The sequence below is a fragment of the Rhincodon typus genome, chromosome 13 (genome assembly GCF_021869965.1).
Source record: "Rhincodon typus isolate 14 chromosome 13, sRhiTyp1.1, whole genome shotgun sequence".
NCBI lineage: Eukaryota > Metazoa > Chordata > Chondrichthyes > Orectolobiformes > Rhincodontidae > Rhincodon > Rhincodon typus.
In genome coordinates this window covers 66,694,555-66,722,297 of record NC_063344.1, presented here as the reverse complement: position 1 = coordinate 66,722,297, position 27,743 = coordinate 66,694,555, and the positions used below count along the sequence as shown (strand labels likewise).

The window sequence follows — 27,743 nt, the reverse complement described above, 5'->3', positions numbered from 1 at the left end:
TGCCATCCTTACCTGGTCTGGCCTACATGTGACTCCAGACCCACAGCAATGTGGTTGACTCATACCTGCCCTCTGGGCAATTAGGGATGGACAATAAATCCTGGCCTGGCCAGCGATGCCCTCATCCCATGAATGAATAAAGAAAAGAAAAATCAGGACTATAATAATGATTCAGAAGCAAGGAATTCTTAGATTTTTATTGTCACGTGTACTCGAGTATAGGGGTATGGTGAAAAGTGTATAAAGAATTCTGTATTAAATAATACATCCCCCGAGTCTCTGAAGCCTTTCACTATCTACAAAGCAAAAACTGGATGGAATGCCTTCAACTTACTTGGGTGATTGCATATATACAATGTGCGCCACCATCAAAGGGAAAACAACCAGTTGATTAGCTCTTCCATCCACCTCCTTAAGCATTTCCTGCCTCCTCCACCAGGGATATAGAACTTTCGCAGCAACTTGTCATCGTTAGCCAGTTCCATACCCACTATTTGTACCATCTGGAAGGACGAGAGCAGCAGATACATGGGGAACACCCATCAAGATCTTCTCCTCGTTACACACCGTTTACACTGATTTGGAACTGTCCTTCTGTTCCTTCATTGTCACCGGGTCAAAGTTCTGAAATTAACCGGCCCACCTCCATCTCTTTGCTACACACACGATAATGGTTCGAGATGATAACTCACAGCTTCTCCTCCAGGACAATAATTGCTGGCCTTGCCATTGATGCCAACATTCCATGAATTTAAAAAAAAACTTTTTGATTTGAGCCAGATTTTGGCGAGCCCAAATTAGATTTGATTTTGGCTGGTTTGGGAGCTGACACCAATAAATCAGGTGAGCCAAGTCCAGAAACTGGGTAGAAACTGTGGTTGCTTGGCTTTTTGTTAATGTTTAATTGCTCACTGTGATTGTAAAATTTTGACCCTAAAGTGATGAGATTTGATTCTGAAGAAGGGTCGCTGGATCCGAAACGTTAGCTCTGACTTCTCTCACCGGGTTGTGTCTGACCTGCAGAGATTTTCCAGCAATTTCCACTTATGTTTAGGATTTCATTGTTTCTATTTCCAGAAAAATGAATCCAAAAAGAAGGTGAAAGAACTTGAGGTTCAGCATCTGGCTGAAAAAGAGGAGGTATGTATAAAACTTCAGTTTAGAAGTTTGTCTGCCAATTCATTTTGTGATGGCATCCGCCAAATGTTGCTGTATGTTCAGCAGGTGAAGTATCTTTAATGGACAGTTGGTCCTTTGTGTGGTGTTCATGGTAACAGTTTCACCTGAAGTCAAACTTTGTAAACCAATAGCTCAATAGTTGATTCCATCGGGAAAGCAAACAGAACCACCTTTCCATTTCTGAAGAAGGGTCTAGGCCCGAAACGTCAGCCTTCCTGCTCCTCTGATGCTGCTTGGCCTGCTGTGTTCATCCAGCTCTACACTTTGTTATCTCACCTTTTCATTAATTTCCATTCCAAAGTCAAAAAGACTGTGGCCGCAGTTGCACATGAGAAAGCTTACACTTGAGGTTCTACACAAATTGTAGAATTCTACAGTGTTGTAGAATTCTCAACATATCTGTCTGGGAAGCAGACACAGATATGGCACAGTATAGGTTTCATGGTACACGGGGCACTTTGAACTCCAGGCGATGGAGAAGATCTTGATGGGTATCCCCATGTATCTGCTGCTGTTGTCCTCCTAGATGGTGCAGATTGTGGGTTTGTGGGTACAGGAATGTGACCCTCATTTTTTCCCAATATATATCTAAATCCTGAAGTTTGTGGATGATAGCAAAGTTGGAGATATTTGAAGCGGTGAAAAGGATAGTGTTGAACCTCAAGTGAATATGGGAAAGGTGGTGAAATGGGCAGACTGGTGGCAGACAAAGTGCAGTGAGTAGAAATGCCAGGAGATTTATTTTGGCAGGAAGAAGACTTGAAGCACCACCACATACAAGGCTGGAAGTGATTCCAGGCATTCCAAGTGCTGGGAAATGGTACTCCAGCAGATAGGTAAACACGTAAACATAGGAAATAGGAGCAGAATTAGGCCATTTGGCCCATCAAGTGCGCTCTTCCATTCGATCATGGCTGATACGTTTCTCAACCCCAATTTCCTGCCTTCTCCCCATAATCCTTGATCTCCTTGCTAATCAAGGATCTATCTATCTCTGTTTAACTACATTCAATGACTTGGCCTCCACAGCCCTCTGTGGTAATGAGTTCCACAGATTAACCACCCTCTGTCTGAAGAAATTCCTACTCACCTCAATTCTAAAGGGTTGTCCCTTCACTCTGAGGCTGTGCTCTTGGGTCTAGTCTCTCCTGCTAGTGGAAACATCTTCTCCATGTCTACTGTATCCAGCCATCTCCGTAATTCTGTAAGTTTCAATGAGATACCCCACTCATTCTTCTAAACTCCATCAAGTACAGACCCAAAGTCCTCATTTGCTCCTCATATAACAAGCCTTTTATTCCCAGGATCGATCTTGGTAAACATCCTCTGGACCTGCTCCAATGCCAGCATATCCTTCCACAGATACAGGGTCCAAAACTGTTGATAATATTCCAAATTCGATCTGACCAGAGTCTTATATAGCCTCAGTAGTACATCCCTGCTCTTGTATTCTAGCTCTCTTGAAATGAATGCTAACATTGCATTTGCCATCCCAGCTACCAACTTAACCTGCATGTTGACCTTAAAAAAAAATCCTGAACTAGGACTCCTGAGCCCCTCTGTTTCAGATTTCTGAAGCCTTTCCCCCGCTCAGAAAGTAGTCTGCACTCTACTCTTCCTACGTCTCTCACTTTCCTTCATTGTCTTCCATCTGCCACTTCTTTGCCCACTCTCCTACCCTGTCCAAGTATTTTTGCAGCCTCCTCAACACTACCTGTCTCTCCACCTATCTTTGTGCCATCTGCAAACTTAGCTACAATGCTCTCAGTTCCTTCATCCACAATAATGTATATTGTGAATAGTTGTGGTACCAACACTGACCTCTGCAGAACTCTACTGGTTGCCAGTTACCATCTTGAAAAGACCCTTTATCCTGACTCTCTGTCTTCTGCCAGTTAGTCAGTGCTCAATCCCTGCCAGTACCCTGCCCCTAACACCATGGGCTCTTATCTTATTTAGCAGCTTCCTGTGTAGCACCTTGTCAGAGGTCTTCTGGACATCCAAATAGATCACATCCACTGGGTCTCCTTTGTCTAACTTGCTCGTTACTTCCTCAAAGAATTCTAACAGATTTGTCAGGCATGACCTACCCTTGACGAAGCTGTGCTGACTTAGCCCTATTTTATCAGGCACTTCCAAATGCTCTGCGATCCCATCCTTAATAATGGACTCTAAAATCTTATCAATGACTGAGGTCAGGATACTGGCTTACAATTTCCTGTCTTCTGCCTCCCTGCCTTCTTAAACAGGGGTGTTCCATTAGCCATTTTCCAGTCCTCTGGGACCTTCCCTGACTCCAGTGATTCCTGAAAGATCACCCCCAATGCCTCCACCATCTCCTCAGCTATCTCCTTCAGAACCCTGGTGTTTGTTCCACCTGGTCCAGGTGATTTATCCACCTTCTGACCTTTCAGCTTCCCCGCACCTTCTCCTTAGTGATGGCCACTACACTCATCTCTGTCCCCTGACTGTCAAATTTCTGGTACGCTACTGGTGTTTTCCGCAATGAAGGCAAAGTACCTATTCAGTTCCTCTACCATTTCTTTGTTCCCTTTTACTATTTCTCCAGCCTCATTTTTCAGTGGTCCACTGTGCACTCTTGCCTCTCTCTTACCTTTTATATATCTAAAATAAACTCTTGCAATCTTCTTTTATGTTACTAGCTAGCTTACCCTTATATTTCATCTTCTTCCCACTTATTGTTGTTTTAGGTGTCTTCTGCTGGTTTTTAAAGTGTCCCCAATCCTCTGGCTTCCCATTAATCTTCACTGCTTTGTATGCTTCATCTCTTACTTTCATGTTGTTGCTGTCCTCCCTTGTCAGCCACAGTTGCCTCGTCCTCCCTTTTGTATCTTTCTTCTTCCTTGGGATGAATTTCTTCCATTTCTAACCTCCATCAATCCTACAACTTTCTGGACATTTTGCCTAATACCAACTCTAGCCTTTTTGCACAAGGCAGCATCCATTGACCTACCATTAACATCTTGGCTCAAAGTGTGGGGATTTGCTCCCTACAAACAAAATCAGAAATTGCTGGAGAAGCTTAGCAGGTTTGGCAGCACCTGTGGAGAGAAAGCAGAGTTAACGTTTCGAGTCCAGTGACCCTTCTTCAGAACTGGACTTGGAACATCTGCTCTGTTTTTCTCTCCACGGATGCTTCCAGACCTGCTGAGTTCCTCCAAAAATTTCTGTTTCTCTTTCAGATCTACAGCATCCGCAGTTCTTTGTTTAATTTTTATGGTCCCTACGGCAGTCTGTCACCCCTGTTTGGATGAGAGCAGAGTTGCGAAGAGATGTTGATAGACGAAGTGAAAGGGTGAAACAGTGGCAAATAGAGTCCACAGCATGGAGGAGTAAATTTATTGACTTTGGAAAGATAAATCATCATGTTTTCTAACTGGTGAGAAGCTCTAAACTACAAACAAGCAGAGAGGCCAAGGCATTTCAAATACAGTGTCTGAGGCAAAGGGAATTGGGCCAAAATATAAATGTTCCAGGATGACACACCAGTGCCAGTAGTTTGTGCGTGCAGAATAACTTTGGACACAGAATGCCATTTGGGAATATCTATGATTTATCCTTTTTTCACATGAGATTAACTCTCGCTTAGCCAAAGCACTTAAAAATTAAAACACTGCAGAGATTTCACTTTTTTTTTGTAATTGGTTTCAGGAGATTTCTTCTTGCTGACTTCTAAGCATTTTTAATGCCAGTGCCAATCCCTCAGTTGCCCCAAGTTTGGAGAAAGAATTGCCGCTTAGGCTGACAGCCTCCATACTCCCAAAGGCTTAGGGGACAATTGTCTTCTCCCTTGTGTTGGAGGGGCAAGTATTCTGTCTCAGGTCCTTGCCACTGATTTTGGACATGTAACTTTTTCCCACCACATCATCAGGCAATACTTGGGACTGAGTGGTCTTCTCACCTCTACGTACCTGGCCACATGCAGAGGCGTGCATTATTGACAACCAGGAGGCTTGGGGGTTGGATACTTGTTATCTCGTGTCTCAGATTTGTTCCAAAGGGAAGACAAACCTAGATTGAATGATGCTTTTCCCACGATTTGGACACATCAAAAAGCTCCATAGCCAATGAACTACTTCAGACGTTGGCACTACTGTATGCTAGGAAATATGGCAGCCAATTTACACGTGGAAAGCTCCCCAAAACAGAATTGTGGTAAGGAACAGATACTTGGGTTTTCTGATGTTGATTGAGGGATAAATGTAGACCAGGACAGTGGAGGTAATCCCATTGCTGATAGCTATGGAATCTTTTGCCTGGCATCCAAAAGTTGGCACCTGTGACAGTTTAGCACCCTTAGCACTGCTATAAAGTGCCAACTGTATTTTATGTGTTCATATCCTGGAGTGGCACTCAAACCTACTGTCTTCTGATTGAGAGGTGTAAGTGCCACCAACTGAGCTATAGTTGACACAAGCCAAAGATTTGACAAATGAACTAATGAATAGATATTAGTTGGTATGAATCAAGTACTCCGTTATTGTTGCATCATGTGATTTACGGGCTGGTAGAAAGTGAACTTACTGGTCCTCAGTCTTTTATCAACTTGTCTGTCCTTTGAGAGAAACCGATGAATATTTCTGTTCACCAAAAGCCCCTCTGCCCCATACTTGGCCAAAAAATGAGTGCAAAGGTGGAACTAATGGCTTTTGTACCTTGTTCCCATTGATTTGCATATTTCTTATATTACCGGGTCTCAGTGCTGAGATTCAAGATTGATCTCCTATTTATGAGTACGCAAAGGTATGCCACAGCGATCAGTGCTGGGGTCTCAACATTTTAATATTTATATCAATGACTTGAAGACACTGAAGGTGTTTGATAAGGTTCTGCATGGTACACTGGTTAGTAAGGTTAGATCACATGGAATCCAGGGGGAACTAGGCAATTGGATTAAAAAATTGGCTCGAAGGTAGGAGACAGAGGGTGGTGGTGGAGGGTTGTTTTTCGGACTGGAGGCCTGTGACCAGCGGTGCGCCACAAGGATCGCTGCTGGGTCCACTGCTTTTTTTGATATTTATATAAATGATTTGGATATGAATATAAGAGGTATGGTTAGTAATTTTGCAAATGACACCAAAATTGGTGGTGTAGTGGACAGTGAAGAAAGTTATCTCAGAGTACAATGGGACAGATGGGTCAATGGGACAATGAACCAAGGAGTGGTGATTGGCGTTTAATTTAGATAAATGTGAGATGTTGGAAACCAGAGCAAGACTTCTACAGTCAATTCTAGGTCCCTGGGAAGTGTTATTGAACAAAGAGAGCAAGGGGTGCAGTTGCATAGCTCCTTGAAAGTGGAGTTGCAGGTAGACAGGATAGTGAAGAATGCGTTTGGCATGCTTTCCTTCATTGGTTAGTGAATTGAGTATAGGAGTTGGGAGGTCATGTTGTGGCTGTACAGGACATTGGTGAGGCCACTTTTGGAATACTGCATTCAATTCTGGTGTGCCTGCTGTAAGAAAGATGTTGTTAAACTTGAAAGGGTTCAGAAAAGATTTACAAGGATGTTGCTGGGATTGGAGGGCTTGAGCTATAGGGAGAGGCTGAATAAGCTGGGACTATTTTCCATGGAACATTGGAAGCTGAGGGGTGACCTTATAGAGGTTTATAAATCATGAGGGGCATGGATAGGATGAATTGTCAATGTCATTTTCCCAGGATAGGGGGGGAGTCCAAAATTAGAAGGCATAGAATTAAGGTGAAAGGGGAAAGATTTAGGAGCAACTTTTTCACATAGAGTGTGGTGCGTGTAAGGAATGAGTTGCCAGAGGAGATAGGTGGAGGCGGGTACAATTACAACATTTAAAAGGCATCTGGATGGGTACATGATTTGGAAGGGTTTAGAGGGATATGGGCCAAATGCTGGCAAATGGGACTAGATTAATTTAGGATATCTGGACCGCATGGACGTGTTGGACTGAAGGGTCTGTTTCCATGCTGTACAGCTCTATGACTCAAAGTGGTTGCTAAATTTGCTGATAACATGAGAGGAAAGTACGCTGTGAAGAGAAAATGGGGTAGAAAGGGAAATAGATTAAGTGAAAGGGTAAAGATCTTGGAAATGGAGTGTAATCTGTGAAAATATGAAATTATCCATTTTGGAAAGAAGATTTTTAAAAAATCATACTATCTAAATGTTGAGAGGTTGCAGAGAGATCTGGGTGTCCTAGTGCATGAATCAAAAAAGGTTAGTATGCAGGTACAGCAAGTAATCAGGAAAGTGAATAAAATATTGTTTATAGTGAGGGGAATTAAATATGTAACTAGAGCGTTTATGCTGCAGTTTTACTGGGCATTGGTCAGATCATACCTGGAGTATGGTATTGATGTTGCCTTTTTTAAGGAAGGATGCAAGTGTGCTGTAAATGCAGTTCAGAGAAGGTTTACTAGACTAACCCTGGAATGAGCAGAGGGAAGGTTGTACAGGCTAGGCCTGTACTCTGGAGTTTAGAAGGGTCAGAGGTGACTTGACTGAAACATATAAGATTCTGTTGGAACTTGCCTGGGTGAGCAGGGAGAAGATGTTTCCCTTTGGACCCGAATCCGAAGGGGTACTCTTTAAAAATAAAATATCACCCATTTAAGACAGAAATATGGAGAATGTCCTTCTCTAATGGTCCTGAGTCTTTGCAACTCTTTTCCTCAAAGGGTGGTGGAAGCAGAATCTTTGAACATTTTTGAAGTAGAAATGGATCAGTAAGTGGTGAAAGATTATGAGGTGACAACTTACGGCAATGAGATCAGCCACGATCTTATTAAATGACAGACCAGACATGTGGGATTGAGTGACCTACTCCTGCTCCTAATTCATATGTTTGTACGTAACCAGCGCTCAAACTAGTCCTTTACAAAGCTCCAGGCCCATCAGTCTGAGCAATAGTGTGAATGGGACTGGATTGCTGTGGATTGGAGTATTACGTGGCTGGAACGAGATCCATTGGCTCGTAACTTGGGAAACATTCAAAGCACCCTTGACCTCTCGGATGATGGCTTTTTTGTGAACAGATTGTATGTACGTGTCTCTGCATCTGCGTGTGCCTCTGTTTCTGTGTGTACGTGTGTGATTCTTTCTGTGTGTGGCTCTGTCTGTCTGTGTCTGTGTGACTGGGTACTTCTCTGTATGTGTCAGTGTCTCCGCATGTTCGCACACATCCGTGTGCGTGTATGTGTGTACGTATCTTTCTATGCCTGTCTGTGTGTGATTGTCTGTCTGTGTGTTTCTCTGAATGTGTCTGTTCAGTCACTTGGCTGTTCCTCACTGACCAGAGTTGGCATTTTGGGTCTAAAAATAGAAACTCTTGAAAAGGCATTATTCCTCTCAGCCATTCTCTTAGTGAACCTGCCCTAAGTATGGACCTGTGACTCGAGTCTCGTGTCTGCAGACAATGGTTTAATGCAGTGACTAGTGAGAGAACATTCGATGACATTTTTGACGAAGCATTGGACCTTTTGGAGTTTATTTTTTAAAATCAAAATTCACCGGGAGTTTCCAAGTTTGCCGAGTGTTCCACACTACATAGGTGTGCCACAGTTGAACCGTACAGACCTGGAAGCTGCAGTAATACCGAACAAAGAGCTGCGGATGCTGGAAATCTGAAACAAAAACAGAAATTGCTGGAGAAACTCATCAGGTCTGGCAGTGTCTGTGGAGAGAAAACAGCCTGAGCGTTTCAAGTCCAGTGACCTTTCTTCAGAGTATGCTGGGTCAGTTACTGTCAGCAGGCTGGTTGTTGACGTGTTATAGATGACCTTGTTCCCCCGGGACTGGAAAGAGGGAGGTTCATGTCTGATATTGTCCATTTACCAGAAGTTAAAGAGTGTTGACATTGGTAGAAGACAGTGATGCACTCCACTGTTGAATAGTCTGTTGGTGGTGTGATGTCAGATGTGCCCACTTGATAAAAGAGGAACACTCAATCCTCCTGTGTGACATTTTAAAATTCATTCAGGGGGATGTGGGCTTCATTGGCTTGGCCAGCATTTATGATCCATTCCTAATTGCTCTCGGGAAGGTGGTGGTGAGCTGCTTTTTTGAACTACTGCAGTCTTTGGGGTATAGATACACCCACGGTCTGTTAGCGAGGGAGTGAGAGGGCTTTCACCCAGTAATTCTGAGGGAACTGAATATCATCAAGTGACAGCGACATTTAGCCAAAAGTCGTCGTAATGCAGGTACAATCCAAACATCCAAAGATATGCAGGTTAGGTGGAGTGGCCATGGTAAATTGTCCTGTAGTGTCCAGGAATCTGCAGGCTAAGTGGGTTAGCCATGGAAATGTGGGGTTATGGTGATAGGGTGGGGGCATATGCTCTTTGGGGAGTGAGTGCAGCCTCAATGGGCCGAATGGCTTATTTCTGCCCTGTATGGACTGTATGCTTCCATGAGGTATATTTAAACTCAGGTAAACATCTAAACCAAGAAAGAATCCTATACAAAGAGCCCTAAGTGGCCTTTTTGTTTTAGAATGGAATCTTGCGTTTACATAGGATCGATTGATTGTATTTGAGTTTTGAAGTTGCTTTACTCTCCCCTTCACAGATGAAAGTAGAAAACGAGAGGCTAAGGACCACTTTGTCTGCAGACCAGAAAACAACAGCTGAATACTTCCAAAAGCAAATCAGTTCGCTCCGTGCAAAGGTCAAAGAGCAGAATGCAGTCATCTTCTCTCGGGAAGATCAGGTATCTTTCAGTTTGTCCTGAGAAGGTGGTGGGAGGGGGGTTCTTTTCTTCAGCTCTTGTTTCTAGATCCTGGTGGCTTGCTGTGTAACTTCAGAGGATCTTAATAGTCAATCAATCGCAGTAATATGGGCAGGTCTGACTAGAAGGCTATGAGTGAACAACTTGGGTTTCTGACATCTCAACTCTTCTCACCTCCCCTGTATGAAATGGGGGTAAATTATTGGCCATTGTTAGTCACCATGGCTGTTTCCTGTTTCCTTTGTGTTGCAGATTTTCCTCTGGGTTGAGGCTGGGGAGAATTAAAGTGGGATGACACAATGAGGTTGACACTATTTTGGATGTAGAGTGATTGACACACAATGCGGAATGTGGGACTCTGGGCCCAGGCAACCAGTTGAAGTGAAGTAAAGCAGCTCATAATTGGAGCTGGGGCCCAGTTTATGATGAGTCTTGGAGTAACTCTGTAAATAGAGGGAATCCATGAGCTGCTTGGAAATCTGGTGAGCCACTGGATTTCAACCCTACATTGAGTGGAGATCTTGACTGAGTTTTTTGATGAAGTAACCAGGAGAGCTGATGAAGATGATGCAATAGTTTACCTGGCCTATCAAAATACATTTAATGAGGTGTATTTTGATCCTAGACCAGACCCCACAGTGATTCATTTAGGGGCTAGTGACCTTATTGTGAAAAGTAGACTAAACATGAAATTGCAATCCATACTTTGAGGATAAAGCTACCAAATCCCATGTCATTATTAAAAAAACAGAAGAGATTTTATGACATGTGAGTTAACAAAGTAAACATTCGATATTATCAGTCTTATATTCTAACATCCAGAATGTACGTGAGTCAGAGGACATAGATTCGAGGTAATTTGTAGAAGAAGCCAGGAGATGCAGATTTATTTTAATCTGCATATGTATTACCTGGAATGCATTGCCTGGAACGGTGCTGGATGTGAATTAAACTGCATCTTTCAGAAAGGAATTGGATAAATAAGTAAATAAAGAGTATAGTAAGCTCTGGGGCTGTTTGAAAAAGCATTGGAGTAGGACTAATTAGTGAACTCCTTCAGATTACTAGTATTGGCATAATGGGCCGAATAAATGAAAAGTAAATCTCCATCTACACTTTCTCTATCAAACACTCCCAGGACCAGTATAACACAGTTAGATACAGAACGAAGCTCCCTCTACACTGTCCCCATTAAACACTCCCAGGTCATAAACAACACAGGAATAGATACAGACTGAAGTTTTAGCTCTAAATCTAAATCTTTTAAACTGAAAGTAACCTTAAAGTAAAGCTAACTCTACACTAGCCCCATCAAATACTCCCAGGTAGGTACAGCACAGGAATAGATTCAGAATGAACTTCCCTCTACTCTTTTGAACTGAAAGTAAAACTATGTCTACTCTTTTGAAAGGAAAGTTCTCTCTACACTGTCTCCATTAAACACTCCCAGGGTAGATACAGCGTGGGATTAAATACAGAGTAAAGGTCCCTCCAAACTGTCATTATTAAACATTCACAGGACAGGTACAGTATGTGTTAGATACAGAATAAGGTTCTCTCTATACAGCCTTCATCAAACACACTTAGGGCAGGTACAAGATGGAGTTAGATACAGCATTAAGTTCCTTACTCTGGTGTTGTTTTGGCTGCGCACGCAACTCTCTGTAAAAACAATTTTGCAAATAGGGATGAGCAGGTAAGTTTGAAGTAGCTTCAAAGAGCAATTTTTCTCAATCTATTTCATTACAACTGAAATGCAGATTACCCACACCTAGTTGCGTTCTTCCCTTACAGATCAGAAAGCTATCCTCTAAACCAGTTCAAGGTAAGAACTGTTTTACTATGTCTATGTCTCTATCTATCACGTGCCTGAACCTTAAAGTTGTGACTCCCTACTCTCAGTATGTGCTCGGAGTCAGGCCTGTGTGCTCTATGCCCAATCCTCTAATCTCTGTGCCTCCCACTGCCCATTAGTTCAGATAGCTGCATCATCATTCAGGGCTGGGTTTCCAGTGAGCACTGCACCAGCTATGACCAAATGTTAAAGAGGAACATCAGCTGCTGTGTGGGGTTCTAAGGATTGTGGGCGTTGGTGTGTTTTAGTTTATGTACATGCAGAACAGGGGAAAGAGTCCATTTGTCCCGCTGTATGTGTGCTAGCTCTGTTGAAGAGCAGTTAGTTCCACTCTCCTCCGTTTTCCCCATGTTGCTGTAATTCCTTCTCTTTTAGGTGTTTATCTAATTCTCTTTGAAGGCTATTATTGAATCTGTATCCGCCACCCTTGCAGGCACTTCATTTCATATCCTAACAACTCAATGGTGCAGGAGTTTTTAAGACTTCGCTGAAGGGATATGGGCATTGCTGGCTGAGCCAGCATTTACTGCCCATCCCTAGTTGAGCTTGGTAGTGGTAAAGTATTGCAGTCTATGTGCTGTGGATATACCTACAATGTCATCAGGGAGAGAATTCCAGGATTTTGTCCCAGCGGCAGTGAAGGAACAGTGATGTGCTTCCAAGTCAGGATGGAGGGGAAGTTGCAGGGGGTGGTGTTCCCATGTATCTGCTGCCCTTGTCCTTCTAGATGAAAGTGGTCGTGGGTTTGGAAGATGCCATCTGAGGATCTTTGGTGAATTTCTGCCGTGGTCTTGTAGATGGTACACACTGCTGCTACCTTTCCTGTTGTCACCTCTGATTCTTTTGCCAATTGTCTTAATTCTGTGTTGGAGGTAGTTTTTCTTTCTTTATTCTCCGGTAAGCATTCATGATTAAAGCACGTCCATCAGGTACCTCTTAGCCTTGTCTGGTACTGAGGACAACATCGGTTTCTCCACTCTATCATGTCATTCTATTTCTTCATCTCTGGAATATTCTGGTCAATCTGCTGTGTCCTTTACAAAATCCCAGAGTCTGGTGACCAGAATTGGATACATAACTCCATCCGGGGCTCAGTTACTGATTTATATGGGTCTATCATATGGGTCTCTCTGCCTCTAGAATAAGACTCAGGGTTCCATGTGCTACACTAACTTGTCCCGCTATCTTCAAATTTCCCGCACAAACACCCTGAGGCCGCTCTGTTCTTTTAAGATTGTATCAATTGAGTTAAAATTAATTTCCTGCTTTTCAATGCTGAATTTCATTGTCAAGCTTCCAGCCATTCCACCAGCCTGTTATGTCCTTTTTAATGTCCATTACCATCTTTTTCCAAGTGGACCTCCAAGTTGCATGTCAGTTTCAGATTTCAACATTGTTGTCCTCCATACTCAGATATCCAGCAAAACCAGCAGGTGTCCTAGTTCTGTCCAGGAAGACACCACTGTATACCTCCATCCAGTATGATTGAAAGAAAACAGCCATTCACCACATACTGTCCCTTTTCCACCCCTTAGCCAAGTTTGTGTCCGTACTCCTACTGCCCCAGTGATATCCACAGCACTGACTGCCCTGTCCCTATCCAATCTCTCCGTCACCTCATCGAAAAACTCCATCAGGTTTGTCAGGCAGAATTTCCCCCGATCGAATCTGTGCCCCTGGCTTTGCTGGTGCTCTGGCTGTTCATTTTCCACTGGATGGTCGGTTCTAAAAGCTGCCCTGGTACTGAGACTGTATTGGCTGGTGTAAACCTCTAACACTTGTTTTGGGTCAGGACTGTAACGTTTACAATTCTCCGATGCTCTGGAGCCATCCCCATATCCGAGCTGGAGAGAGGATTTTGACCAGTATCTCCCCGGTTTCTGCCCCTTGTGTCCCTCAGCAACCAATAACGTACCACAGCCACAAAGGATGAGGTATGCATTCCAGATACTGCTGGTCTCTAAAGTATCTCCACTTTATCTACTTTATCCCAATCCATTATTTCGACACCTTGGAGATTTACATTAAATCTAGCAAGCTCCTCTTCCTCAGTAAACCCTGATGCGTTGTACCTGTTCAGAACTTTAATCATATCCCTGTCTCCATGGATAGATCTCCATTTTGGTATGTAATGAACCTTCTTGGCTCTCTGACATCACTTTCCCTGTTAATGAATCAATGGAAGATTTTCGGATTCTCTGTGATGTTAGCTGCCAGGCTGTTCCTATGCTGTCTCTTTGCTGCTCTTATTTCCTGTTTTACTCTCTCTCTGCCTCCTTCTCCCTTGTATGATCAACTTGACATCTAACTAACTTTTGTCATTAGGGTGACCTTACTTTCTGTTTTCTCCTTTTCCTCTTGTGGGAATGGACTGAGGCTCCACTTTAACCGTCTACTTCTTAAAGAGTAACAATTACTCTGTTACACTTCTGCCTGTGGATTTTTGGCTCCAGTTTACTTGGGTCAGACTTGCCGCCACTTTATCGAAACTGGTCCGCCTCTAGCTGGGCATTGTTATTCTGCATTGCTGCTTGTTTTTCTCTGTAACTAACCTAAAACTTATGATCCCTGTTTCAAGATGCTCCTGACTGTGATGTCCTCCACGTGACCCACTTAAATCCACTCGGACGCGATCCAGGAATGCTCCCTTCCTCGTCAGGTAGGAAACATACTGAACAAGAACATTTTCTTCAACGCACTTCAGAAATCTATCCCCTTCTCCATTTTTCACGCAATCACTGCCATGTCCAGTATTCTGATACTAAATGTTTCCCACAATGACTAGAAGTTTTGCATCTTTCCGTCATATTCTTGAAAATCTGCTCCTTTATTATATTTCTATTACTTGGTTGCTTACAAAATACACAAAAGAACCAAATAGTTCTACATACTCACTTGAAAATCCAGCTCCCTCACACTGTCACTCAGTAACTCTCTCACCCCCAATGCCCTGTTTCTCTGCTGATGTTAATCCAGCTCCCTCACACTGTCACTCAGTAATCCTCTCCCCCCAGCGCCCTGTGTTACTGACTGTATCTCTACTGATGTTAATCTAGATCCATCACACTGTCAGTCAGTAACCCCTTTCCCACATGGCCTATCCCCAGCGCCTTTTGTTACTGACAATATCTCTTTTATCTCTAGCTCCATCACACTGGCTGTCAGTAACCCCACCTCCCGCACCACTCCCTACCCCAATCCTCAGACCCGTGCTGCCCCTGCATCCTTAGATACTGACTATATTAACATTGATGGAGATATATCTTTAGTATTGTCACCCTATGCTACTATCTACCCTCAAAGGGTAGCATGCTTCGGCCTGTACTATTGTTGGGAAGACTGTAGATAGTGATGGTGATGGGAACTCACATTCAGAAGGACTGGATATTGGAATAGTGGCTGGCTCGTTTATCATATCCTTGTTTATTGCACCATCTAGTGAGGAGTAAGCGAGATACAATTTGGAATCAAAATCCTATTAAATATCAGAATTAGCAAATGTATTGAAACTTGAAATTTTTTTAACAAAGACATAGAATGTTAATCATTTTTAACAGCTTATTAATTTTATTAACTCATCAATCGCAGAACAAGTTACATATTTTGACTTTTAAATGAGAAATCCTCCAGTAGTGAAAGCACTGACTGCTTTGATTCTAACTGTGTATTCCAGGGGCTCAGGGCTTATGCTTTTCGCCTATAAGCAACAGTGGGGATGGGTGTTCGGCTACAGACAACAGAGTTCAGCTTTATGAAGGGTGGACAGTGGTTGAGATGAGACTATTCATGTCCTGGGATCACAAAAGGCAGTGGAAGGAAGAAAGACTTGCATTTATGTAGAGCCTTTTGCAAGTGCTCCCACACCCCCTCAGTGTAACATTATTGAAGTGCTTTACCGATATAGGAATGGTGACTGCCAAATTGTGCACAACAAGATCTCACAAAGTGAAGCTAAATAGACAGGGGAAACTGTTCTCATTTCCAGAATGATCGAGAACCTGAGGATTCGAGGTGATTCGCAAAAGAATCAGAGGCAACACAAGGGAAACATTTTTCTATCCAGTGAGTGATGAGGTTTTGTAACGCGTTGCCTGTGAGTGAGGTGGAGGCAGACTTCATTATGCCCTTCAGAGGGGAATTGGATTATTATTTGAAGAGGAAAGATTAGCAGGGCTCCAGGGAGAAATGGAGGGTTTGAGTTATAAGGAGAGACTGGACAGACTGGCACGCTTTTCACTGGAGTGTAGAAGGTTGAGGGGTGACGCTATAGAGGTTTGTAAAATCGTGAGGGGCATAGATAAGGTGAATGGCCAAGGTCTTTTGCCTTGGGTGGGGATTTCAAGACTAAGGGGCATATTTTTAAAGCGAGAGGAGAAAGATTTAAAAAAGACATGGGGGCAATTTTTTTTTACGCAGAGAGTGGTTTGTGTGTGGAATGAACTTCCAGAGGAAGTGGTGGATGCAAGTGCAGTTACAATGTTTAAAAGATATTTGGAAAGTATAGAATTCATTAGCCTTTATTGTCACTGGCACTGGAATGAGTGCAGTGAAAAGTTTGTAATGTCGCCTCTTTGGCACTATCTCAGGTATAGGGTTCCTAGATACAGATACTTTTAAGTGTTTGTTACATGATAAGTACATGAATAAGAAATGTTTGGAGGGATATGGCCAATTGCAGACAGGTGGGACTAGTTTAGTTTGGGAACATGGTCGGCATGGATGGGCTGGACCGAAGGGTCTGTTTCTGTGTTGTATGACTCCAAGATTCCATGAAAAGGCATTGGTGTGGGTACAGGAGTTGTCCTCGCAGACAGCTGGCACAGAAACAGTGGGCTGAATAGTCTCTTGTTGTGCTGTAACTATTTTGTGATTCTGTGAAATTATTCTTTTTTAAAAATTTATTTCAGTGGCCTAACCAATGGATAAATATTGGCCAGGGCATCGGTTGCGTGAGAACTCCCTTGACATCCTTGGATTAATTAGTACCTTGTATCAAACAGTCACTTGGTAGTGCAGAATTTGAATACGAGACAACAAGAGAAGGATAGTGTAGCTACTGTACAATATAGTGTTTCTGAATAGTACAAAACGAAACCGTTTGCCCACACATCTCTCTCATCAGCAAAGTTTATGCTGTGGTTCTGCAAATATATCACTTCAACTGAGAGGCAAGACAGACCCCTGGTTTCACATCATTTTCCAAACAACACCTGCTTGTACCTCCCTGACACTGGGGAAGGTTTCAGTCGCAGTGGATCAGAGGCGTGAGTGGAGATGGACGATGTTACAGATGTTACAGGGGGGGAGGTGGTCTTGGTACTGGAGGTGAGACATGGTCAGACACCCCTCATGGGTTCACATTCGAAGGGGACTGACTCTGCAATCCTGATGTTGCTGGGTGGGGTGGGTGGGTGGGTCTCGGTGTGATGTTCTTCAAAGGGTCGGTGTGGACTTGATGAGGTAAATGGCCTGCTTCCACATTGTATGGATTCAATGAGTGGAGAACTCTTGTTGTTTTTGCAATGCTTTCAGCACTGGGACAGAGTGAATCACTGACACGGGAACAAATTGTGTAAAATGTCATTTGCTTTCCAGCTTCTGAGAGTCAAGACTTGGAATCCGAGGAAGATGATGGTAGGTTCTGGGCTTTTTTTTTTCAACAGTTGGACAATGAAAGCCTGAGAACTTGCCTTTTTCAAAAGTGCAGTTTTCAGATAGATCTCACACGCTGTCAGTCGATAGGATTGCCTGGCTGTGATGCCTCTCATGGTATATCAGGCAGCTAACACTTGCACTAGGTTCACGTTCGACACTGGAGTGAGATAGTGGAAAGCACCTGTTATCTGGGACCATACTCCCTACATCACCAACTCCTCACCTGAGGGAAGGTGGTGCTTTCAGAAGAAGAGGGAATGTAACTGAGTGAGGAAATAAAAGGAGAAATAAAATGATTGACATTGAAGTAAAATATATTTGTGTCAAAATTAAGCATACAAGTTGTCATGTTTTCTCTTGCTCTTCTACCTGCTCTTTAAATTTCTCTTCCTCAGTGTCTCTTGCTGTCCAATTTATTTTATTTTTCTGTCCCTCCATTGTTCATGTTATACTCCTTTCTCATTTGTGCTGTGTCTCTGTTTCTCACTGTCCGTCTCTCTCTGTCTTTTGCATTCTCGTTCTCACTCTTTCTGCCTTCCTCACTTTTTTTTCCCCTCCCCAAGATTCCCCATTTCTCACTCTATCCTTCAGCTTCTATCTTTCACAGATCTCTATCTCCTATGGCTCTCACCATGTGTTTACTGCTGAATATCTCCCGCTGTCTCTGCCTCATGCACTTTCTTTCTCTGACTCTTATACCCTTCCACTAACTGCCACATGCATTCTGTCTCCCTCTGCCTTGCACTTTTTGTTTCATGATCTCCCTTTCTCTGTCTGTCCCTGTCTGTCTGTCTGGCTCTCTCTCTCTTTCCAACCCCCCACCTCTTGCTGTCTGTATTTCTCAGACTGTTTTTTGTGAATAATTATCCCTCAGATTTGGAGAGTTCCCTAGACCGGAAGCAGCAGCTGTTGGACACCCTGAGACAGAATCCAAAATTCATCAAACAGTTCCGTCCCATTTTGGAAGAGACGCTGGAGGAGAAATTGGAGAGCATGGGTTTGAAAAAGGTGTGAGTGAGAGTGGGGGTGGTTGGTGAACGCTGAACCTGGGAGACAGGTTGCAAAGTCTGCAGATGAATTTCTGAAACTAGCACTGTTCCCATTAATCCAGGTTCATTTTCAACTAGCAATCCTTTAACTTTGCTATTTGTTTGGAGGCTGGGGATTATGGTCCACTCTCATGCCAGGAATGCCTGTTAGCACTCAGCATCAGGATCTTCCCAGTTGGATGGCCTTTGCTAGCTCAGAGTGCTAAGGATAGTCCAGGAAGTACACCTTCTTTTCATTTTCTCCTGTTCGTTTGCTTCTTAAAAGGTTTCATGATACCTGCTCCCTCCAGTCATTAGTACAACCAGGGAGAAATCGTTGACTGCAGCAACCTCTCAGGATGTGGGCAAATCTGGCAAAGCCATCGTTTAATGCCACCTGAGAGCAATGACAGAGCAATTGGGAAGGTGCTTCCATTGGTAGGAGAGACTAGGATCCGAGGGCACAGCCTTAGAGTAAAGGGAAGACCTTTTTAGAACGGAGATAAGGAGAAACTTCTTCAGCCAGAGAGTGGTGAATCTATGGAATTCACTGCCACAGAAGGCTGTGGAGGCCACGTCATTGAGTACATTTAAGACTGAGATAGATAGGTTCTTGATTGTCAAGGGGATCAAGGGTTACGGGGAGAAAATGGAGAATGGGGTTGAGGAACTTATCAGCCATGATTGAATGGCAGAGCAGACTCGATGGGCCGAATGACCTAATGTCTGCTCCTACGTCATATGGTCCTACTTTCTTCTTGCACTTCGTGTTTTAAAGGTTACTCCCTCCTGTTGATAAGCCAGCTTGGTTTGTGAGTTGGAGGGGAATTTGACATTACAGATGTCCCCAGGCCACTGTTATTCTTTGAGGTGGTAGAGGTTGAGTGGCGAATGGGCACTCTGTATGTGACATGTATGTAGATTGTATGCGCACACCAATACCTGGAGTGCAATGCACAGTTTATGTCTCTGGATTTGAAATAGGATGTTCAGGGTTTGGTTGAAGATTTGTAGCTCGGGTGCTGGTTGTAGATGTTGGTGTGTTCACCCAGCTGGAAGGTTTGATAGCTCTCAGCTCGGCGAACGCACCAACATCTGAAATAGGATAGAACTGCGTTAGAAGCAGTTCAGAAAAGGTTCACTTGACTCATTCCTGGGATGAAGGGCCCTTCTGATGAGGTAAGGTTTGGGCCTTTACCCATTGGAGTTCAAGAGAGAGAAATAGAACCACACAGAACGGAAACAGACCCTTCGGCCCAAACAGTCCGTGCTGACTATAATCTCAAATTAAACTGATCCCACCAGTTTGCACTTGGCCCATATCCCACCAAACATTTCTTACGTATGTACTTACGTCTTTTAAATGTTGTAAATGTACCTGCATCCACCACTTCCTCTGAAGTTCATTCCACACACCAAGCACTTTCTGTGTAAAAATGTTGCCCCTCATGACTTTTATAAATCTTTCTCCTCTCACCTTAAAAATGTATCCCCTAGTCTTGAAATCCACCACCCTAGGAAAAAGACACCTGCCATTCACCTTATCTATGCCCCTCATGATTTTATAAACATCTATAGGTCATCTTTCAAACTCCTACGCTCCAATGAGAAAAGTCCCAGCCTATCCAGCCTCTCCTTTTAACTCAAATCCTCCATTCCTGGTAATATCCTGGTGAATCTCTTTCTGAATGCTCTTCAGTTTAATAATATCCTTCCTGTAACAGGGCAACCAGAACTGGACATAGTACTCCACGACTGAAACGCACAGCACGCTAAGGAGATTTGATAGGGTGGAATAAATTCCTCGTGTGGCAGAGATCAGATCTGGGGACATTTTGTTTTTAAGAAGAAAAGGCTTGGTTTTAAGAAAGAGACAAGGAGAACATTTTCTCTGTCAGTGAATCTGTAGCATTCTCTTCTGCCTGTGGGGAGGTGATGGCCGAGTGGTGTTATCGCTGGACTGTTAACCCAGAGACCCGCCAAGGCAGATAGTGAAATTTGAGTTCAATAAATATCTGGAATTAAGAGTCTAAAGATAACCATGAATCCATTGCCGATTGTCGGAGGAAAAACCCACCTGGTTCACTAATGTCCTTTGGGGAAGGAAACTGCCATCCTTACCTGGTCTGGCCTCCATGTGACTCCAGACCCACAGCAATGTGGTTGACTCTTAACTGCCCTTTGGGCAATTAGGGATGGGCAACAAATGCTGCCTAGCCAGCGACGCCCTTATCCCATGAATGAATAAAGGAAAAAAGAAACAGTGGAGGCTGGGTGTCGGAATTTATTAAGGCTGTGTCCAGCAGATTCTTGGTCAAAAGGGAGACGAAGATGAGGAGGAATTCCTTCTCTCGGAGGGTGGTGAATCTGTGCAATTCTTTACTGCAGAGGGCTGTCGAGGCTAAGTCTTTAAAGACAATCGAGGCCGAGGCAGACAGATTTTTAATCTGTAAGGGATTCGAGGGTTATGGGGAAAATACAGGAAAGTGGAGTTGAGGGTATTCAGATCAGCTCTGATCTTACTGAATGGCGGAGCAGACTTGATGGGTTGAATGGCCTACTTTAGCTCCTATCCCTAATGTGTCAAAGGTAATGAGGGACAGGCAGGAGGGCAGAGTGGAGAATTCAACCAGATCAGCCATGGTTTTAGTAGGCGCCAATAGCACAGGGTAAGGGGCCACTTCTGGCCAGCCCTCCCTCCAGTGGGTCGAGGAACCTGGTTTAACTGGTACTTTTGCTGCAGGGCTTGAAGGGAATTCCTGCCCAGACACTGAAGAGCCTGAATGTGACTGTGGGCAAACAGCGCGAGAGCAAGGCCAAGCGTTTTGGCGAGTTTGCTAGCCTTCGGAAGCGGTTTGCAAAGGTCGTGGTGGAGAAGGTCAGAGAGAAACAGCGCAGCGAGGGCTACAGCTCCCCTCCACCCCGATCAGGTAATGGTGAGATACGGTGACGTCCTCTACACAGGAAAAGCCCTTTTTCCTCGTGAATCGCTGCCTCAGCTACCTCATAGGATCACCACAGTGTGGAAGTAAGCCATTCGGCCCATCGGATGCACACTAACCCTCCGCAGAGCTTCCCAACTCCCTTATCCTATCTCCACATTTCCCATGGCTCATCCATTGAGCCTGCGCATCCCTGAGCACCGTGGACAATTTCTCAGGGCTGATCCACCGAACCTGCACGTTTTTGGACTGTGGGAGAAAACCGGGGAGAATGTGCAAACTCCATACAGACTGTTGCCCGAGGGTGGAATCGAACCCAGGTCTCTGGCGTTGTGAGTGCTAACCACTGTGCCACCTGCTTCGCAGCCTTTTCCTGCCCCTTGACCTCTCCTCTGTTCCTGGGAAGTTACTCTCATCCCAGTTACATTACAATCACATTCCACCGAGCTCGTCCTTTCGCTCCCCACAATAACTCCGGGCTTCTCCCAACTGGTTCATATGATGACCGTGCCTGGGGCAACCGTACTAAATCCCATTCCCAACCTAAAAATCTCAGGAAAGGTGCTCTCCCATGTATGGAATGACCACTCGGAGATGCACGAGTGCCTCTATGGAGTTAAGTCCTTCCCTCCCTCTCCCTGTCTCCTCTCCGGGCTCCCCCTGCAGGCCCCCGCAAGTCAGAACTCTCAGTCCAGGACAGGTTGCCCCACTTTTCTGAGGGGGCTAGTGAACCTCCCAAGACTGAACAGCAGAAACCCTTTTAGTTTTCTCCTAGCTCCTGCTGTTTAAGCAGCTGGGGGGAAATGTTGGGTACAGCACCAGAGTCACTGGGCAATTCGTCCAGAAACCCAGGCCAATGCTTGTGGGGACACAGGTTCAAATCCTACCACAGCAATCAGTGAAACTTAAATTTAATGAATAAAATCTGGACTTGAAAACTAATCTCCATAACAATTATGACTGACTGTCAAGAAAAGCTATCTGGCTCACTGAAGTTCTTCTGGGGAGGAAATCTGCCGTCCTTACCCGCTCTGGACTGTATGTGACTCCAGACCCACAGCAATGTGGTTCGCTCTTACCATTTGATGTTGTGCTTTTCTTTTAAACAATCCCTGCCAATATGGGAAAATTCATGTGGACATAGTGGCAATTTTTACAAAGATGAAGAGACTAGACAGTGTTGGTGTGGACAGATCCTTCAAGTTAACGAGATGACAACAAATGATGATTCAGGTGTATAACCTACTCAGATGGAGGTACGGGTTGGACATCGGGAGGTTTCCCTTCACACGGAGGGTCACGGACCCGTGGAATCTATGATTTACGAGCAGCAGAAGGCCACTCGGCCCCTGAAGCATGCTTTCTCATTCAGCAAAACCTCGGACAAGTTGTCAGTCCGACTGGTGAGCGCCCATCACTTTGGGATCACTTTGGCCTCCGTGACAATGTTCATTCGCGCGAGTTAGAAAGAGGAGCAGGCCATTCAGCCCCTCTGTGCTGCTGTTCGGTCAGAGTGTGGATGATCCAAATGTGGCTCCGACTTCACTTTCCTGACTAGCCATGGTACCTTTAGACTCTCTGGATAGTCACGAAATTGTGAATGCACAGTTCCGAGGGTAGCTGGATGAGTTTATCCTGTGGCTAATCTCATTTCAGACCAGGTGCAAGGTGGAATTCGGACTTGTCTCTTAAAGTTTGAAAAGTAAATTGATCAAAATATTACTGGGGCTAAAAGGGTTAAACTATGAGGGCAGCTGGCACAGATGAGATTTATATTCCCTTGCTTATGGAAGACAATGGGATGATTGAAACGCTAAATGGGATGGAATGACCCAATCTGACTGGGGTGTTTAACATGATTAAAGGTGTTGTTTGGGTCAGAGAGAAACTATTTCCTCTATTTTCTCAGTGAGTGGGAGAAGAATTCAGAACAAGAGGGCATCACCTGAAAATGAGACTAAATCAGTAAGAGGCGATGTCTGCAAGAAGCAGCTTAACGTAAGAAAAGAGAGTGGAAATGTGCGCTTGTTTTACTTCAGTATGGCACATACTGCCTGGAAGTGTGGTGGAGGCAGATTCAGTGGAGGAATTCTTTGGATGTGGGTTTGGTTAGAAATAATATGAGGAGAAAGCAGGAGATCGGCACGAGGTAATACTGCTCCTACAATGAGCTGGTGCAGGCACGATGGGCCAAACAGCCGCGCGTGCCATAACACGTCCATGATTCCGTGACATTTGGAGCTAGCTGCCTGTTAAAGGTGGATGCTGGAGGTCAGATGGGACCAAGATCAGTTAGTGTTTGTTGGAGGAGGGTTTTGGGATGGTGGGGTCAGGATAAGGTGCAAACCAACCTGAAGCTAGCTGCATGCCAAAGCCGCTTTGGAGGAGTTGAGATGACCTGCTCCTGTGCCTTTAGTCACTCTGCTCCCTTTTGTTCCAGTTCGGAGACACACAACGCAGAAAACGGCCGCAAAGACTAAGGGCCAACATGCCGTCTCATTGAAACCATCCCGTTTGATCGACCCCAAGCCTTGCCAGACTGAGGTCCCCAAACCGGCTGTGCGGCATCGAACTGCCACTCCTACCCGCTCTTTTGCACCCATTGCCAGGTACAACTCTCCTGCCAGGCTGTGTCACATGGTTTGGGGGGGGGGGGGGGGGGGGTGTGGTGGTGTGGGGGGGGGTGGGGGGGGGAGTGGGGGGGGGTTGGCTTTTTGTTATTGGAGTGGGGTCCGGTCAGGGGCTCATTCTTCAGAGCGCTTTCAGTGCAGTTTCACCCTCTGCACCCTTTCATAGCTGCAAGTTGGAAAGAGGAGCAGGCCATTCAACCCCCTGAATCTGACCCACCATTCTGTACGGCGATTGTGGCCTCAACTCCACTTTCCCAGCTAAACCCATCCGACTCAAGAACAGACACTGCTGGGGGAGCTCTCAGCGGGTCTGGCAGAACATGTGGAGAGAGAGCAGAGTCAATGTTTTGGGTTCCTTTGACTTTCTGGTTGGTCAAGAATTTGGCAGCAATGGGTTCGTTCAAACCAGAGGTGCACGTGTGGCAGGCCGACAGTCTAGTACTGAGGGAGAGCCGCACGCTCAGAGGTGTTGTTCTGTGGATTTTTAGTCACGCTCTCATTTGGACATATAGATCCTGGGGCAGTATTTGAAGAACAGCAGGGCAGTCAGTGGTGGGCACTGGCTTGTTCTGGATGGACACAGGCCCAATACAGTTGGGAGCCAAGCTGTTGAATATTCAGTGAATAAATGTGAGTGGAGCCCTTGGCCTTTGTCGTCTGCTCATCCTGGGGAGGTAACGGAGCTGCATTTCACAGGATTTGAGGTCCAGAGTTATCTGGGTGACCGTGTCAGATGCTGTAGTAGGATAGACCCGTGGGATGGCAGGACTGATCTATGAAGAGAGACTGGATTGGTCAGGAGGGGAACATCATATCGAAACCTCTAAAATTCTGACAGGACTAGACAGTATAAATCCAGGAAGGATGTTCCCGATCACCGGGCAGTACAGAACCAAGGAAATTGCAGTCTAAGGATGTGGAGTGGAAGCGAAATGTCTTCACCCAGAGAGTGGGGAGCCTATGGCACAGAAAAAAGTTTAAGCAGAAACACTGAATGTTCTCAAGAAACAGTTAGATATAGTTCTTAGAGTTAAAGCGATCGAAGGGTATGGGGAGAACGTGGGAACAAACCACTGAGTTGGATGGTCATATTGAATGTTGGAGCAGACTGAATGGCCTACTCCTCCTTATTTCTATGGAATTTGTTGATTTCTTGTGCCCAGAGTAGACGTGTGGTGGCTCTCAATGTCCTGTGATGTCTACTGTACCTTTAGCAGCTCATCATTCTAATTTGTTTTCTTGCCTCTACCACCCACTCCGCCCCCCCCTCTTCCCCCCACCACGGTGTCTTGGCAGTACTCCCCCTTTCTCCTCGGATGTTGACGATGACGACTCTGTGGTGGACAGTGCCTATGTCACCAGCGTGGGGGTGAAGGATGGGGCCCAGGCCCGTGTCGTCCAGTCGAACCCGTTGCCGACACAGCCAAGCCTGAGCGACGATGACGATGACTGGTCAGATACCGACATCTCGACGGAGCTGCTGAGCCCAGCCCGGGGTGCTCCTGTGGCCCATACCCCACCAGGTACTGGTAGCGGATGCCCTGGCGTCATGTTAATTTAGATAAACGTGCGGTGGTGCACTTTGGTAAGGCAAATCGTGGCGGGACTTACATATTTAATTCTAGGGACCCGGGGAGTGTTGTTGAACAAAGAGACCTAGGGATGCAGGTGCATAGCTCCTTGAAAGTGGAGTTGCAGGTAGACAGGGTGGTGAAGAAGGCACTTGGTATGTTTGCCTTTATTGGCCAGTGCAGTAAAGGGGTTGGGATGTCATGTTACAGCTGGACAGGACACTTTTGGAATACTGCTTTCAATTCTGGTCTCCCTGCTATAGGAAAGATGTTGTTAAACTTGAAAGGGTACAGAAAAGATTTACGAAGATGTTGCTGGGATTGGAGGGTTTGAGCTCAAAAGAGAGGCCTAATAAGCTAGGGCTATTTTCCCTGGAGCATCAGAGTCTGATAGGTGACCTTATAGATGTTTATAAAATCATGAGGGGCATGAATAGGGTAAATAGCCAAGGTCTTTCCCTCCAGGGTAGGGGAGTCCAAAACTAGAGGGCATGGGTTTAGGGTGAGAGGGAAAGATTTAAAAGGGGCAACATTTACATGCAGAGGCTGGTGCGTCTATGGAATGAGATGCCAGAGGAAGTGATGGAGGCTAGTACAATTCCAACATTTAAAAGGCATCTGGATGGGTACGTGAATAGGGAGGGTTTAGAGGCAAATGGGCCAAATGCTGGCAAGTGGGGCTGGGTAAATTTTAGGATAGATGGTTGGCATGGACGAGTTGGACCGAACGGTGTGTTTCTGTGCTGTACAGCTCTATGGCTGTAAGTCTGTCTGAAATGCTGGACCGGAACCAGCCCACACGTGTGTAGCTTTAGTGAGGGCTGGCTGTGGTTTGTGGAATTTGTGCAGAGACCCCTCAATGGGCAGGGCTCGTTCGTTGAGCATGTGACATGACCAACACTCGCTCACAAGGGCAATGGAGATGGTCTTGCTGGCCTAATAGTCCAGAGAGCACAAGTTTGAATCCTGCTGTGGACAGTTTGACCTTTTGAATACAGTTCATAGAAAATACGAGAATTAAAAAGCTAGCATTGCAGGAAATGGAAATAGAGCTACCTGCTTGTCATAAAAACTCCACTGGTTCATTAATGTCATTCAGGGAAGGCATCCTGCCTTTCAGAGCATACAGCATTCTGAGGGATACTTGACAGAGTAGATGTTGCGAAGATCAAAGTTGGCGAATCACAAACTAGGGGACATAGTTACTGAATGAGGAGACACTCACTTAAACTGAAACATGAAGGAATTTCTTCCCCTGGAGCGCAGTGAATGTTGGAATTCTCTACCGCAGGGAGTGTGGAGGCTAAATCACTGCCTATTCGTAGAGGAGCTGGATAGATTTTTAAAATATTGGGGAGTTGAGGGATGTGAGAAGCTGGTGTGAACGAGGAGTTGAGGTCTAGGGTAGATCAGCCCCGATCCTGTGGAATAGGCTGAGGGGCCGATTGGCCAACCCCTCCTTTGTTGTATGTTGGACCCTGACAGGCCAAATGTGACTCCAGCTCCTAACTGGCCTCTGAAGTGGCCTGGCAAGCTGCTCAGAGATTCCAGTCCTGTTTAGGTGATTATAGATAAGCTCTGGGAGAGTGGGGAATTTGACGACGAGAAAGCTGACTTCAGACTATTGGCTTGTCACCTGCTCACTGGAGCAGGAAATTGGTGCAGCTGATCCCAGCGTTGTGTTCCCACAACCTCTGCCCTGCGATCAGTGTGCCCTCAGTGTTCTTCCCACACTGCCCTTGTTGCCACTAACCCCTCTGCTTGCCAACTGCACTGCCCCCCTAACTTGCTGTTTCTCTGTGTGCGCCCTCCCATGCCCACTCCCAGGTACATGCCACTCCCTGCTGACTGCCAGCTGTGCTTGTGGTCTTCCAGACCGACCCAACGCAACATGCACTTCAATCACTGCCCCCTCCTACTGCTCTCTGCCACCTCCCACCGCTCGCTGTCCCTCCTAACCACTCTCTGCCCCCACCCACCGATCACTGCCCCCTCCTACTGCTCTCTGCCACCTCCCACCGCTCGCTGTCCCTCCTAACCACTCTCTGCCCCCACCCACCGATCACTGCCCCCTCCTACTGCTCTCTGCCACCTCCCACCGCTCGATGTCCCTCCTAACCACTCTCTGCCCCCACCCAACGATCACTGCCCCCTCCTACTG

At 45.3% G+C, this 27,743-nt stretch overlaps 1 protein-coding gene across 1 annotated transcript in view; it reads left to right on the top strand.

The window, feature by feature from the left end:
- The first annotated feature begins 1,072 nt into the window (after positions 1 to 1,072).
- LOC109914753 (cilium assembly protein DZIP1L-like) overlaps positions 1,073 to 27,743 on the top strand; it is a 95,085-nt gene continuing 68,414 nt past the window's right edge. Inside the window, exons 1-9 of the mRNA XM_048604589.1 lie at positions 1,073 to 1,140; positions 9,743 to 9,883; positions 11,696 to 11,726; positions 14,335 to 14,415; positions 17,352 to 17,390; positions 18,286 to 18,419; positions 21,183 to 21,369; positions 23,822 to 23,990; positions 25,308 to 25,534. Coding sequence (XP_048460546.1) covers positions 9,743 to 9,883; positions 11,696 to 11,726; positions 14,335 to 14,415; positions 17,352 to 17,390; positions 18,286 to 18,419; positions 21,183 to 21,369; positions 23,822 to 23,990; positions 25,308 to 25,534 — 1,009 coding nt within the window. The 5' untranslated portion in view covers positions 1,073 to 1,140. The remainder of the gene's footprint in view (positions 1,141 to 9,742; positions 9,884 to 11,695; positions 11,727 to 14,334; positions 14,416 to 17,351; positions 17,391 to 18,285; positions 18,420 to 21,182; positions 21,370 to 23,821; positions 23,991 to 25,307; positions 25,535 to 27,743) is intronic.